The sequence below is a fragment of the Aythya fuligula genome, chromosome 4, assembly GCF_009819795.1.
Source record: "Aythya fuligula isolate bAytFul2 chromosome 4, bAytFul2.pri, whole genome shotgun sequence".
NCBI lineage: Eukaryota > Metazoa > Chordata > Aves > Anseriformes > Anatidae > Aythya > Aythya fuligula.
In genome coordinates, this window is record NC_045562.1 from 27,060,428 (window position 1) to 27,076,461 (window position 16,034).

The window sequence follows — 16,034 nt, forward strand, 5'->3', positions numbered from 1 at the left end:
TAATCTTATCTTAATTTGTTACTCACTGTTTCTTTCCCATTTCTCTTTCCTCACTTAAAACACAGAATGGCCATACATCTCTCTAATCAGTCATTTGTTTTCTCTGCACTGTTCAGTGCAGTCTTAAGTCTTTGATCTGTGTGGCTACTGTATAATAAACTAAATTCCTCATCTGTTTTAAAATCTTTATTTCCTGTAGTTTCTGAGAGGTCTGCAAATAGTAACTAATTTACACTGTCTCATCACAATCATTCTGTGTGATATGGGAGTGTTGCTTTACAGATAGAAGACTGTTGCAGATAAATGAAAGATGAAATTATTTGTGAGAATTTGATGTCCAATTAAAGGATCATCTTTTCATGTTTCACATAGAAAAGCATTTATGTATTCAATTCCTATTAATTTTAGTTGGATCTAAAATATTTAGCATGTTCTCAAGTCACATCTCAGGTTTTCAAGAGCTCAGGGAAGCAAAAATACAGACTTAGTGCCAAACAGAAGAATTTTGCTGGAGTAAGTTATCTAACATTCTTGGGCCAGCATAAGCATTAATTTCCTTCTCTTTCATGTGGTCTCCCTACTTAATTCATTACACATCATGCAAGCAGTAGTCTCTTGATACTGAGCAAGTTTATGCTGTACATTCTCATTCAATAAGTTTCATCTCATCTGGTTGACCCATTTTCTCAAAGCAAGACAAACTACACAGGTGTCATTCCTGACACTCTTATCTGATCCTGTTTGTAAAGATCCCAATGATTAAGATTCAATAAACATTTCCAGCAATTTATTTTAATACCTCACTACCCTTATTATTAGAAAGTCTTCCTAATATCTAATCTGAAACTCTTCTGCAGCAATTTAAGCTAATTATTTCTTGTAACTTTCATCATGGTACTCTCTTCAAAAATATTTCAGATGCCTTTTCTTTGACAGCTGTTGTGAGAATCCTCTTTTCTCAAGCCTGAACATTCCCACTCCTCAAGCATGTTTTTCACCGATGCCATTTTCTAGGCCTCTAATCTGTTACCCTCCCTCCCCCTCCCCCCTTTTCTGGACTTTTTCCAGTTACTTCCTGTCTTACTGGAAAACTTGTCCTGAAGCTGGACAAGGTGCACTATTTTAGTGCTTGCCAGAGCTGTGTGCATTTTACATGTTTTGCAGGGTGCAGTCCTGTTTATGTATCCTGATATGGCATTTTTCTTAAAGATCATAAAGTTTATAGAATTGTAGAATGGCTGGGGTTGGAAAGGACCTTAAAGGTAATCTAACTCCAACCCATTGCCATAGGCAGGGACACCACCCACTAGATCAGGTTGCTCAGGGCCTCATCCAGCCTGGCCGTAAACACTTCCAGGGATGGGGCATCCACGACTTCTCTGGACAACCTGTTCCAGTGCCTCACCATCCTCTGAGTAAAGAATTTCTTCCTAATATCTAATCTAAATCTTCCTTCTTTTAGTTTAAAACTCTTCCCCCCTTGTCCTATCACTATCACAGTGTCATCATTATTGACAATTCTCTCTCTCTCTATATATATATATTTTTCATTTGCAACAGAATTCTAGCCAGTTGTTCCACAGCTTGTATTTTAAAGGTTATTATTACGTGTACCTGAGAGTGGAACAGCAGTTCTCTGTATTTAATTATATATATTTCTTTAACCTGCGATAATAAGAGTATTTTATTCTATTTGTGTATTCTAAAGTTATTCTAGACTCTTACGTGTCTGGATATGTCAAGGATAGCTTTCATTTCATCTTCTAAGACATTAATGAAAGGACAAAATAGTTTTGGATTTTGATACACCCTTGCTAAAATCTACTTCCAGTGCAACCTTCTATTCTAACTGTAAGCCATTATAATCAACTTACAGTATGATTATACAAATAGCAGACTTACCACTATGGCTTACAAAGTTGCAGTGTAAGAGAGCATGAAAAGCCTTGGTAAAATAGAGGTACTTGCAATCTGTTATATCTTTGTTTTCTAAAAACTGCCCCAATAGAATAGATAAAGCTAGATCTGTTACAATTTGCCTGATAAAACCTTGTGGCATGGTTCATCTTCTTTCTTCTAGATGCCCACAAGTTGATTATTTTTTTTCTGTGTGATTTCCCATAAATCAAATTTAAAAGTTGTTTTTCCTACAATTCCTGAGGTCTTCTTTTTTATTAATTTTCTTCCTTTCTCATTCATTTCCAGTCTAACCATACATTTTCTGTCCATTAATATTTTTCAGTGGCTACAGGTTTGCTCAGACAGTTCTTCATGTGTACAAGGGTGTAAATATAAAATCTGAAATTTGAAAATTTCTAAGTTGAAAACTTCTAGACTATATAAATATTCTCTGAATATTCTTTTTTTTTTGCTCCACATAGAGGCTTTACCTCTGTATATGTGATACTCATGCTGACATACTACTCCTTTTTTGTAGCGGTTTCTTGTGTATTTTCAGTCAAAAAGTTTTCCCAAGTCACAGGTTTTCTCAGTGTCCCTCCTGTATATACACACACATACTGTCATTCACACTTAAAATTAGATAAATTGGTCACAAGAACATGTCTGGGGATTTCTTAAAGATGAATATATATGTATAGAAGTGCATGATATTTACTTGGACCTCAGTTTACAAATACAATGAAAGTTGAGATTGTTTTGGAACTTACTGTAAAAAATAAAATGTATTCTGCCCTTTTATTCATGCTAATCAAATGCACACAAATTTTATTTTATTTTATTTTATTTTATTTTATTTTATTTTATTTTATTTTATTTTATTTTTCCCTTGAGTTTTGTTTTTTTTCATTATTTTGCCATGGGAAAGAAAATACTATATATTTTTTTCCATTTTGGGGTGAAACAAGGTTCTTGGTACATGCAGTACAGAGAGATCAGTTTGGCAGCTGTTGAAGGGTAGCTACGTTGGAATGGAAGGTAGCAGAGCTTAATGAAATATATTACTGTCATTTAATCTTTTCAACTCTGTAAGAGTAGTTAGAAGAACAGGGTTTATGTATATGTATATATAATTGTTCCAGAAATATAACTATTCTCATCTTTACTGTAATAACAGTAAAGCTGCATGAGTCATGTCTAAAGATGACATACATTCTTTGATGTTCTTCCCGCATATTTTAATTGCTTGTCTCTAGTTCACTAAATATCTACTTTGGGCAAATGTTGGAGAATGTTGGATCTATTTAAAACTGAGCAGGTTTTCAAACAGGCAGAATATAAGTAAACAAATTGCATCTTTCTATGGGAACCTTGACAGTGCTGAAGTGAGGAGCTTTTCATCCTGAAATACATTGCCAAGAGACCCTGACGTGGTACATATTCTTTGTCTGTATTGAAACATTTTTTTAATCACTGTGTAGCATATTTCTTTAAAGTCAGAAATACCTATTCTTCTGTCTTGAAACAAAATGTGAAAATTCACAGTTGAAATGTCCGTAGAATTAAACATAAAAATGAGACATGCTATAACTCCAATGTAGAAAACTGATATGCTAAGAGGAAAAAGGAAATCAGGAAAGAGAAAAATTATATATATTCATAAGTAAAATGGATTTTTTTCATACATATAAGGCATTGTGGTGAAAATAGCGCAAGTAGTTAACGGTTTATAAAATCAAAGTTAAATAAGGAATATTATAAAATCCAACAGATGAGTTCATTGAAAATTGTGATGACGTATTCTCCCCATGTAAATAATAAAGCCAAATAAATTGCAATTATTTTATTGCTATATATAACATTATACTTACTAGTTTTATATTCATGTATTTTTCTGCTGTTTCAAGCAGTCAGATATTTTTTCCCACAAAATTAATGATTTCGTCATGTTCCCAACACTTCCTCTACTAGTAGTGTAATAGTGTAATACTACTTTTCCTTGTGCCCTCATATACTATATGCCACAGTTTTTTATTTTTTTTTTTTTTAATGAATTTTTTTTTATGTTACTTTGCTGCCAGTTCATTGAGACTAATGATGAGGGATATCTTAACTTGCCTTGGTTTAATTGAGCTGCCTTTGCAATATCCCAGTGTATTGTCGATTCATGGAACAAAGGCAAGAGGTTTAAACCATAATTATATTCCTTATATAATTAGCTGTCATTAGCTGCTGATACTAAATTGTCAGAAAAACCTGTTGATTTTTTTCTGACTTTTGCAAGCACTGTAATTTTGCTTTGTTACTGGAGATGGGGAATGTAACTCTGCTGCCTGCTTGTCAACAGAACGTGTTCAGTGAATATATAATTGTAGCAGAGCTGTGAATGGGAATGCTGAGTTAGAAATGTTATGTACTGACCTTGCACTCCCTAGCTGGGACATCAGGTCCTGTGACAGGTGCCAGGCATTGTTTTTGTTAACATTTAAGAGGGCTATGTTACTTTCAAATAGAACCAAGGATATACTTTAAAGAAAAATAAATCAGAATGACTGAATGCGCATATCATACTTACCTTGTTAGCTGGAGCAACTTCGAAGTGTTTACTAGTTTCAACATTTGAGTGAAACAGAAAAGAAGCACCAGAGTCTTAAAAAAAATAATAAAAATCTTGCATCTCAAAAATGTACACCTTTGTTTTGAGTTCCTCATGTTCTGATTCTCAGTATATTATTATTATTAATAACAATAATAATGATAATTTTATAATTCCAGTTTCAAATGGTGGTCTCATTAAGTTCAGTCACCAATGGGAGTATTATTCAGTGCCTAAAGCTCTTTTTGTAAGTAGCCTAAATGCAAAGTATTTGTAGGTTTGACTCTTTAAGATTGAACAATAAAATCTTCATATTTTAAAAAAGGGAAGATATCTCTTTTCCACAAAAATATTTATTAAGTTCAGGGTATGATCTATTCTACCAATGCTGAAGATTGTCTCAGGTATTAAAATATGAATTAGGTCATGTGCTGTCTGGAAGGAGGTCTGGTGGACATCATGGCTAGTCAAGCACTTTCCTGTACAGTTAGGCATACTGTACGTAGCCATTTTTTTCATAGTCAACTACTGTAGAGAAGGCAAAGCTGGTTTCTTTGCTTTAATTTTCTTGTCCTTTATGAGACATAAGTCATATTTGTACAGATTTCAATTGGAACAGATCTATTCTGCTTTTTTTATTATTATTATTAGAATTAAAGATTGTTTTAGCCTCGCTCCCTTTTATCTATGCCTTTTGGGGGAAAAGGTTACATGTTCAGAACTGAGCTGAGATGATTATTTTATGCAAATGCACAAAATTTCAGGTATTCTTTTCTCACTCATAATATCTCTTCTTTTTTGTATTGTAAGTGGTTCAAAAAGGTATTCTTTCAACATGGTGGTGAAGTTCAGCTGGTGCTGGGTGGAGAACTGCATGACAGTGTGACAATGTTGTGACAAGGTTAGGAGTTAGGTGTGACAAGGTTAGGAGTATTAAAGGTTGATAAAGTTCTGTAGAATCCCAGGGAGGAGCTGAGTTTAGGCAATTACATCTGTATGCTAGTGAAAACGTGCGATATTTCAGCAGGCTCTTTTATGTAACTGTAATGTGTGCCCCAACCTGTTACTCATTTTTAAGTGAGAGAGAAACTTAAGCTTTAGGGTTTACCAGAAATCCTCATAATTGTATAATAGAATTGTGTTAATTAAACTGACACTGGATACCAAAACAGCAGATGAGTCAGGGAATGTAAGGCAAAAATTCTTTTGAAACTGTTTTTCTGAAGTTGTGTCATGCATAGAAAACACTGTCATGTTTTTATTCATCACTTGAAATGGTTTTGACTCCTATACTTTTTTTATTTTATGTCCTTTATCTGACTAATGAGGCATCTTCAATCCTTTGTTCAAAGATGAAATGTTCTCTATAACCATCCTCCTTTACCATCTCCTCTTTCCCCTTTTTCACTTTCTCCTTCCCTTCTACAGATTCTTAATTCTCCTTTTTTCCTTTATTTTTGTTTGTGTTTTTCCTGATTGCATGTTGGTAAACGATCCTACGGATATATCTGTATATCAAGAACTTCTTTTGGAATAACAGTGCAGTTTTTCAATATGAATGTCCATATTTATAATAATGTTATTTTTAATAATGTTTATATGAACAATAACTATAGTGGCTTTATGTGCTTGAAACAACAATACCATTTCCTGGTTAGATATAGTTAATTTGTGTATTGTTTTTGAATCAGAGCTATAAATATACAGATCAGAACCACACAAAATGAATCTGTTTCCATATTGGAGAAGACTGACACTGTCTAGAATAGCATCAGCCACAGATTTCTATTTTATTTGTTATTGCTTTTCATTAAAATACTGTCATTTTGAAGGTAGATATTAATTCAAAAATCCAGTAGCGACTCCTTTAATTGCTTCCTATCAATAATGAATATTGATGCCTTATATATTTGCTCATATAATGAAAATGAAACCAGTACAGTCTAATTCTGTTTGGTATATGTAACCAAATCAGTCTAATGACAAAAGTGCATTCATACTTGAATTGAGCCTGAAATTCCAACCAAATTAGGGAGTAGAACTTTATACCTTTAATCAGATTCTTAGTACAAAGGTAGCACATACAGCAGAATTTTTCCTAGCATCTATGTCTAGTGACATTTAAGCACCTTATTAAAGATTCCTTCAAAATACTTAAGGATTAATTTATATTATAAAAGATGTTTATATTAATGATAGTGATTTTCTTTCCTTACAGTGCAAATTAGACTATCAAGCTTGTGTCTCAGGAAAACAAATCTCAGTGAAATGTGAAGGACGTTGCCCTTGCCCTTCTGACAAATCCACAAGTACAGGGAGAAATGATAGGAGAGGTGAGTGATGATAATTTGTATGATATTTTTAACATCTCATTTCTAGAAGGAAATAAGATTTGGTTCATAGAACAGCACAGTGATCACAAACGATTATTAAAAAAAAAAAAAAAGTTTTATTAAAGGGTCTTTGCAGTGGCTTTTGAAATTGTACCTACAATAATACACAACTGTGATTTTCAGTGAAGCTATTTTAGTACAACTTATTGTTCTTTTATTACTCTTTAGTACTCCTCAAGATACCTGTAGCTGCACTTAAGACAGAAAAAATCATTCCTTGCTCCTTACTGCTTTCAACTGAATTTTCAATAAAATGAAGTAATAGAGGGAAAAAAAGGCCACTTAAAGTCCTTATTAAAGCTTATAGGAGCAAGCAGTTGCACTTAAACTACAGAAATATTGGTAAAGGCTGTCATATAATAGTGAGTTCTTTGAAAAGTAAACAGGAATAAATCAGCTTCCTTTTGGACCATGCATGAGATTAGGCTGCAGAAAAACACAGTTGCTTAGCACTACTGCTTCTTAGCCACTGGTGCAGCTGGAGAAAAAAAAAAAAAAAAAAAGTGGCTAAGCACATTTATATTTCAGTGATTTTCAGGTGACTTTGAAAGGTTGTTGTTAAACAAAACAAGATACAATCTTTGGTGCTCATAAATAAATCCATCATAGCATGAGGTTTTAGGCCACCATGGACCTGAATGCATGATTGGAGGTCAGCATTTTGTATTTCTTTAAATTTCTTTTCTAGGTGTATTTTTTTCTCCTTCCTGGCTAGTCACACCTGTGATGCACAAATTTGTATCCTCATACATTTCCAATGTATCTTCATTGGAGATATACTAAATGTAGTTTTTGAACATTTTCTTTCCCTATAGCAACCTTTTAAGAACAAAAGAAACCAGGACTGCATTCCCGGCTTATGTTAACATTAGTATTTTATTATGCTAATCTATTAAGCTTGATGTACTATTCTTAATTTTTCGTGCCAGAGAATCATTATCACTTCTATTATAGCTGCTGCCAAAATGATTTTTTCTCCTAGTTTAAAAAATGAATGAATATTCTTTGAACAAGGAATAAAGGTGAGCACTGCGAACATTGAGCTGCGTGCACACAAGCCAGTTAATAAACTTCTCCGAAACATCCCTTTAGGTCAGTCTTGGTATTCTGTAACATTATTGATTGTGTATAAAAAATAATTAAATTTGTGTAAGTATGCTGAAAACTCTCTGCAAAGCTATATAGCCTTGATAGTTTTTAAAACATTAATTTACAATTTCGTGTAAATAAATAAAGATTAACCTGTTGTTTACTCTTATTGCCTTCCTGAATTTAAAACATTGTGGAAGAGACAGTCATATGCAGTTAATGTGGCCCCTTTGATAAGACATAGAGTATATAGTATTAATGAGGTTGTGGTTTGCACTAGCAACAATTTCTTCCTTTCCAGCAGTGATCGAGGGATATTTGCTTAAAAATGGGCATGAACTGAAATTAAGATTATCAGATGAAAAGTATCTCTCTGTGAATAGTAGACCTGTCATTCTTTTAGCTTTTGCACATGATATAATTATCCTCACTTTTTACTAATATCAAATTATCATTTTCTCTATGTTAAGCTGTTTCACCTGTTACAGGTGATATTTTTTATCCTGGTGTGTGTGTTCTTAAGCAGACTATTTTTGGTATTCCTGTTAACATTGAAAACAACCTATAAATAAACTTTATTGGCTTCAGCAAAATGGAATTGTTTTTAATTAGTACTGGTAGGAATGAACTCTTGAAGATTTATTTTGCCAAAGGATCAAGATTGCTTATGCTTAGTTATGCAAAAGAGAAAGAAGAAAAAGCCTATATTAGTATAGGAATTAACACTAATCCTGTGCTAACAGATTGTTGGGGCAAGCAAAAATCAGGGCTTTTCCAGCTGCTACGTTTTACTGGAATATTGAAATTTGAATATCATTACTTTACAAAGCTGAAGGACAGGTGACATGAGAAAAATGAAAGTGAGCTGACTGTCATTACTGAAATTTCAGCCATTATTGTAACTGAATACAAATTTTCTGCTTAAGAATCCAATTATTTTCTTTAAATTGAAGTCTGTTAAGTGTTCTTGGCTGTGTATGCACCTGTGAATTGCTTAGAAATTTGACAAAATCAAAGAGGCAAAGTAAGATTAGTGCTTCAGTTTCAAGGATAACTTAAGTGAGGGTTTCCTAAAATATATCCCTGATCCAAAACATTTTTTTCATTTGTTAAGGTTGATGAATTCTGCCCTTTTTTATTTTTTGGTGTATCTAGGAAGCAAACATATCTATGAACTTCCACAAAATACTCTCGGTATGAAAGTCTATACTCCTGTGGGATTTGGTGCATCCAGGTCAAACTGGCTTGTACATTTGTGCATGAAGGGATTTCACAGAGTTAGTTTTCATTTTCCTAAGCTCTTCTATTTGTTGGTTTTGTTTGTTTTCTATTGGTTAAGTGGGACTAGAAACAAGGAAGGCTTCTGTGACACTGTCTGCATTTTTTAAGACTGGGGAGACTTCTATCCCCTTGGCAGTACCTGGGCACCATTTTTTGCTCTAGACATTACGTATGATCCTTTTGTGCTGAGGCAGTCTAAGCCCTGTCTTTCACCTGTCATAAAGGATGTTTTTTGCTAGTCCTGATCTTCAGTCTGATGATCATACTAGCAAATATGCACGATGCACAGTGTAGGCTTACCAACTATCACTAGGATGAGGAGATTAAAACATTCAATGGGGTAAATGTAATGTTGCACTTGTTTTTTAAGATGTACAAAATCACTCAAGCTGTGCAGAATTAACAGTATCAAAGTCTTTGATACTGTTAATTCTGCACAGCTTGTCTGCATTACCTTCTAGCAAGTCCATTGTCCATCCTCCCACCCATCCTCAACTATCTAGAAAACAAACACCAAGTCAATCCTTTTTCTGCTTTTCTCTTGGGTATAAAGCATGATTATCCTCCATACTCCACTATCTAAAACGAGGAGGAGATTGTACACTAGCATCTGTGCTACATAGCATCTGCAATTATGTTCAACCTGTTCTGTAACTGCCATGAATGAGATAGAGTAAATGAAAACCTGCAGTGCATCTGGATAGCAGGATTGTTCACGAACCATCAAGATTAGAGCTTTTACCATATTTGATTTCATCTCACTCACTCATGTGCACACACAGTGCTACTTTCACTAGATCTCAATGTGCCTTCCAAGCTGAGAGATCACTGCTGACTTAGGACAGCTATGTAGAAAGTCCTGCTGTGCAGCTGCTTGCAGTTACCTGTCTCAAGTGGTTTGGCCATGGTGTTTGGGAATCCCCCAGCGTTCTTCTCAACACACCTCTTTGACCTCCAGGATCTTTACTCATTTCCAGGATCTTTCCACCACCCAGGATCTTTCATGGACCACTTCTTTCTGGAAACTTATTATTCTTATCAGGATCCATCAGTCCCTACCACACTGTTTTCCCAGCCTAAATAGTGCAAAGGCACATGTGATCATCCTCCTAATTGTTATTTCTGTCCCATGTCTCTTTATTTAATGGAGAATAAGTGACATGCCACTTTTGTTTAGTACAGGTTTTATCAGTATTTATGCCAGTCCATACTGATTGCATCTAGCTTTATGCTTGAGGGTTCAAAAGTTTGATTTTTAGGCATTCACAGACACACACACAGATTTACCTTCTTCCATGTTAGTGTTCACAGTTTAAACTCTTTTTGCAGCTACCATAACAGCACATTTATTTGAGGTTTTGGTTTCATGTAGTACTTTACAATTCACCAGCCTTCATCTACTCTTTCACTAAATTACAGTGTATTATGAACCTCTTGGCAGTTGGCTATTTTGACTTCACTTAAGTCTTCATTTTCTTTCAGCCAAGTTAAAGTTAAAATAATAACAGAAAAATTTCCTCGGGAAAAATGTAGTTAGTTAATAATAAGGAAGTAGAGGCATAGGAAAAAGGGCTTTTGTATTAGAATGTTTTCTTGTCTCATTAACAGATTTTCCTTTTACTTAGAGTGTTTCCTTAAAAAAAAGTTTTGATTTTTTTAGAACAAAAATAGTTTTACTGATTGCTCTTTTGTCATTAAGTACTTTTTACTAATTTTTATTTATTTTTTATTTTTTTTTAGCCATGTATTTTCCCAGCCAGTATTAAGTAGCAGTAAATTCTTAATTGGATTCTTCCTGATTGTCTAGTCCAGCACTGATTCATGTTTGATTTGTATCAATTTGATTTGAAGCCTATGACTAGATGCTCAAGCAGAAAATACAGTATAACAAAAGTACATATTGCCAACATCGCATTCTTAAGGAAAAAAAAAAGTTTTAACATATGATTACAAGAGGTGGGATGAGAGAGTGTTCTCAGAAGTTCTGAATTCATTTCATGGCTTTGGTACAGGAATTCTACTATCTTCTTAAAAAATAAATATTCCATTTTGTAATAATAAGTTGTTAATAAAGGCATGGAAAACTGCAAGAACAAGAAGTTGAACAAACTGTATTTAGTCACAAATGAACTTCATGCTTAGCAATAATATTCTATAATGCACGTTAATATATTCAAAATGCTTTTCTCAGATGTGTGAATTTCCTTTGATGTTAATGAACACCATTAATGATCATTGCAGTTGCATAACTAAATCAGAGATACCTTGGCATGATCCCAGAAGCATTAAGGCTTTCTTTCTAGTTTATTTAATGTTGCTTTTGTTATTTTGAATTTTTGGTGAAATGTAAAATGTATCTCTTCAGAGCAATATACTCATATTCTCACATAAGTATGTACAATCTATTCAGTGAACACAACCACAAATTGAAGCCTGTTACATTTTATATTTTCAATTTTTGAATATTTATTGAAATGGCCCTCATTCAGGAGACAGCTGGTGTTACTTCATACTTTTCATTATATGTGATGTAATTCAAAAACTGAGACATTGTAATGAATAAAGATACTCTTATCAATATGTTCCTTAACAAAAACTTCTAGATGCATAATGGAAAGTTTCATTTTTTACTCTCTTATACAGCATAAGTAAAACACAAAGGCAAAAAAGCTATTGTAAAATTTGCACAAACTTCTCTACTTTGATGTTAGTCCAGCTTTATTCAGTGACTTTGTCAGTTCTAATTTTAATGGCATTACTCTGAAAATGTATCTTGGCCCACTGTACTGTCTTGTGCTGCATTAACTTTTTTCACTCTGAGGGTGGTGAGGCTCTGAAACAGGTTTCTCAGAGAGGTTGAAGATGCCCCACCCCTGAGGTGGACTGAGTTTTAAATCACACCCCAACCTCCAGAAAATAAAAAAGGAGGATCCAGACAATAGCCCTCTGGAGTCAGCTGTAGCAGTTAAAATTTCTCAAAAGCTGCAGAAAGATGCAGAGAAATGAATATGTCAGTCCTTGAAAGAAATTGTCCCTCATCCATTCAGAAATTGAGATAGATTATTCACTGCACTCCTTGCATCAGTAAGATTTCCTTACTTAGCCAAGACATTTCCTTCTGTTTCTCCTTTACGTGTTAAGTAGATTATATGGAGGCCTACTTACTAAATAAATTTTATATATATATATGTATATATAATGCAAATAATATGAAAAACAAACAGGAGGTAAGATTTTCTTGCTGGTCTGTCTTTTTTTCTTGTCTGGACCAAATTCCTAGTGCACGTCTTTCTATCTCACAGCACCATAATATGATATTAAATTTGCTAATGCAAATGACAAAATTCCAGTACGTCTAAAGACGTAGTCCCCATAAAGATACACTTGGCATTTCTATATTTACAGGAATGTTCTCAATAAACATGTTTTGAATGCCAGGGTGGCAGATGAGTGTATGGCTGACAACTTTAACTCCGGACAAATTGCTTTTAGGGGTATCTGAGAAAAACAATCAGTAGTCAGCTGGATAGAATTTACTGTGCAGGAATTTGCTATACTGATGTTGGAAAAAAATTTTTCCTTAAATCCAAAAAGCTTGGAAACCAGTGATCTATGTCTATCTTCTAGGGCTGCAGTAACACTGATAAATGTGTCACGACATCCCCAGATTCCTGGTTTCCCAGAACCTTACTATAGTCTATATTATGGATTTGACTGATGTGTGCTATAGCTCCCTCCTGGTTCATGTCTTTGGATGTTTTCTTCATGGAAGCAAGGTTGGGATTCTGTCCCAATATACAGTCAAGGTCCAGCTGAAACATACACTCAGAACTGGTTGAAGGTCGTGCAATTTAGACTGAAAAAGGTGTAATACTGTGGGTAATATATTAAATATTAATTTTCATTAGCTACCAAAATAGAAAAATTTGCTCACAAAAAAAATGTTGAGTGAATTTCTAATTAATTCTATAGTAAGAGATCACTTGGTATTTTCAATAAAGTATCAGAGGTAGGCATATTTGTGAAAGAATGGGCTTCTCTATATCTGATCATTTAGGGAGCACAATATAGATAACATAGGAAGCTGCTATAAAGTTTATGCTCTTTAAGTCTGAACTTTTGGTAGAAGGAAGTCAAAAGGCAACACTGCATGCTGAAAATATTTTCAGTTAGCGTATTTGAAAGACTAATCATAGAACATAAGTGCTCTCTCAGCTGCATCCTATTTTACACTGAATACTGACGAATTGTTAATTGCTGTGAGGAGATGATAAGTAACGGTAGGATTAAAGACATTGTGGAATCTGTTACATTCTATGTGCATTGATGCTTGAAAAACAAATATAGGAACTTTTTTTTATTTTTATTTTTTGACAAAGAGCAAAGCAGCATTCCCCCAAATCCTCTTACTTTATTTACATACCAGCATCCTCTCAATGCATGACTGCATCCATGCTTCATATAGTACAGGTGTAGATGCCAAAGAAGAGCTTTTGCTCCCTTTGCATGAAAAGAGAATGTTGAATGTTTTCCAGAGTTCACAAATGCAGAGATTTAGGGCCAAAACCAGCATTTGTGATATAGAGAAGGAAATAGGAAGAGCCATTATAAGAGACAATAAGCCAAAATTCCCATCTCAAAGATGAAGAAATTCATGCTGTGTGGTCAAGGTTAAAATTTAACTATCAAACCTCAAATAAAGTGACCCTTCAAATGAAATATATGCTAGGATGTAGTGCTTTGTAGTGCTTTTTACTAATGCACTGTGATGTTTGAGGTATTTAGAAATATACTAGTATGTTTTAAAATATTTCACAAAATATCTAATCATAGCATCTAATTTTACAAAGCCATACTTTTTTTCAGAAAATATGCGATTCCCCTATAAAAAGAAGTACTAAGAGAAGTGTGCTGTTTTTCATCATGGAGAAATTAGTCTCTTGTTAACTGTCTCAGATGAATATGCACAATAAATGGAAAAAGAGTCTTACTTAGTAGTTTGGAGGCATAGACAGAGGAACATTTAATACATGTTAGTTAAATTTGCCTTAGGTAATAGTGAGCTTTCCAGTCGACTGTTTTTCACAACCATGTATTTGTAATTCAATAAAATACTTTGTTATATAATTGCTAGTGCAATTCTATGGAATGCAATATTAAATGAATGAAATTCTCTATACTTCTTTAGTTGCTTAAATTTCATTAGAAATTTTTGATAATTTCCCTCAAAATAGTTTTTAATGAAGCCAGAAATGCATGTGTACAACTATCAGTGGAAGCTTCAAAACCAGAAATTTGTTTCATTCATTTGGGTATGTATTGTCTGAGAGTGATGTTACTTTCTGGTCTAACCACAAAAATCAGGTCTGGGCTATTATTTTCTTTCTTGCCTTTACTACTACGGTCAGTGTGAATGTTGCCATTTATTTAAATATAGATAGACTCTCACGCTGTGACTCAGTTAGTTTTAGAGGAAAAGACATTATATGTAGGAGAGCATTCTTACTCTGCTGTTGTTTTTGAAAACTTTTGTGATTTTAAAGAAACTACAGAAGTAACATGTACATGTATTATTGTATATCTATTTTAGTTCTTTATAGGATATTGACTTAGCAGTAAATGTCCACTTTGCTTTTATTGCTTTTTATACTATAATGCATAGTATTCACTTTTAAATCTCAAAACAGTTCATCTTAGACCTATATTTGTCCAGGCATGCAAGCTGAAACGCTATTTTTCACTTTGCTTAATTCATCATGTACTTTTACAGTAATTGTGAGCTGTAAGTATACATTATATGTACAACAAAGCCATTTGAAAGTAAAGAGAAAATTGATGCATTGTAGATTTTTATGCTTTGATATTGGGTCAGGCCATTGAGAAAGTCTTTTCTTTTCTCTGTAAGATGTATATAAGCTGCCTTGTAGACCATTTTTACTTGATCTGTAATAGGAAGCGCTATTGTTTAATCAGATTCTATTGCTTTAGTATTATTATATTTTAGGAATTTTTTTTTTCCCTAAGATAGGAGAGTAATAATCTTAGCGAGGATTCATTTGTATTGAGAAATTATTTTCATATCTGATATAATATAAAGGGAATTTGTTAGCACAATAATATTATATTAGTCTATCTGTAAAAGACTGTTATTTCATATTCATTAATGTGTTTGTGTAATATCAGAAGCTTAATGGAACAAATTGTATTCCTTCAATGTTAAGATAGATTTTCTTTATGAACCTTTTGTTGATTCATAAATAGAATTTGCTTTCACTTGAGTGACACTGAGAAAAGTACTGTTGTATTAAAACTTAAAAAAAAAAAAAAAAAAAAAAGGGCTTCTTCACCCAAATTGGTAGTAGTCTAATGCAGTGTGGTGTGAAATAAGAGAGAATTTATTTGGAATGAAAAGGTGTTTATGGCCTGTATGCTCACAATCCCCTGACTCCCCTATCTAGCTTGTGCCTGAGCAAACCATGTGTGCAGTGTTCCTTCCCCTGTAACCCAGGGAAGGGCTGGTAATGAGAGGGGTACAGGATGCTTGCCAGGTCTTGTCTGTGTGTGATGTAGCAAAGCACACCTGGACTTGGCAGATGGGAAGCTCGAGGATCTAATAGTTTAGTCAGATTAATGAGACCAGGAGGTAAAATGTAAGAAATACTGAGGGCCTGTGGCTGTGTTTGAAGAGCTGGGGAAATGGAGATGTAGCTGTGTGACCTGTTGTTAGGTTGAAGAGATTACTCCATATATTATTTTTGCTTCAAGTGTTTGAGTTT

General features: G+C 33.8%; 1 protein-coding gene across 2 annotated transcripts in view; it reads left to right on the forward strand.

The window, feature by feature from the left end:
- The window catches only part of SPOCK3 (SPARC (osteonectin), cwcv and kazal like domains proteoglycan 3), a 193,186-nt gene that overhangs the window by 128,322 nt on the left and 48,830 nt on the right, over positions 1 to 16,034 (forward strand). For both annotated transcript variants that reach the window (XM_032186078.1, XM_032186079.1), the window contains one exon: positions 6,714 to 6,828. In XM_032186078.1, the coding sequence (XP_032041969.1) occupies positions 6,714 to 6,828 (115 nt within the window). The remainder of the gene's footprint in view (positions 1 to 6,713; positions 6,829 to 16,034) is intronic.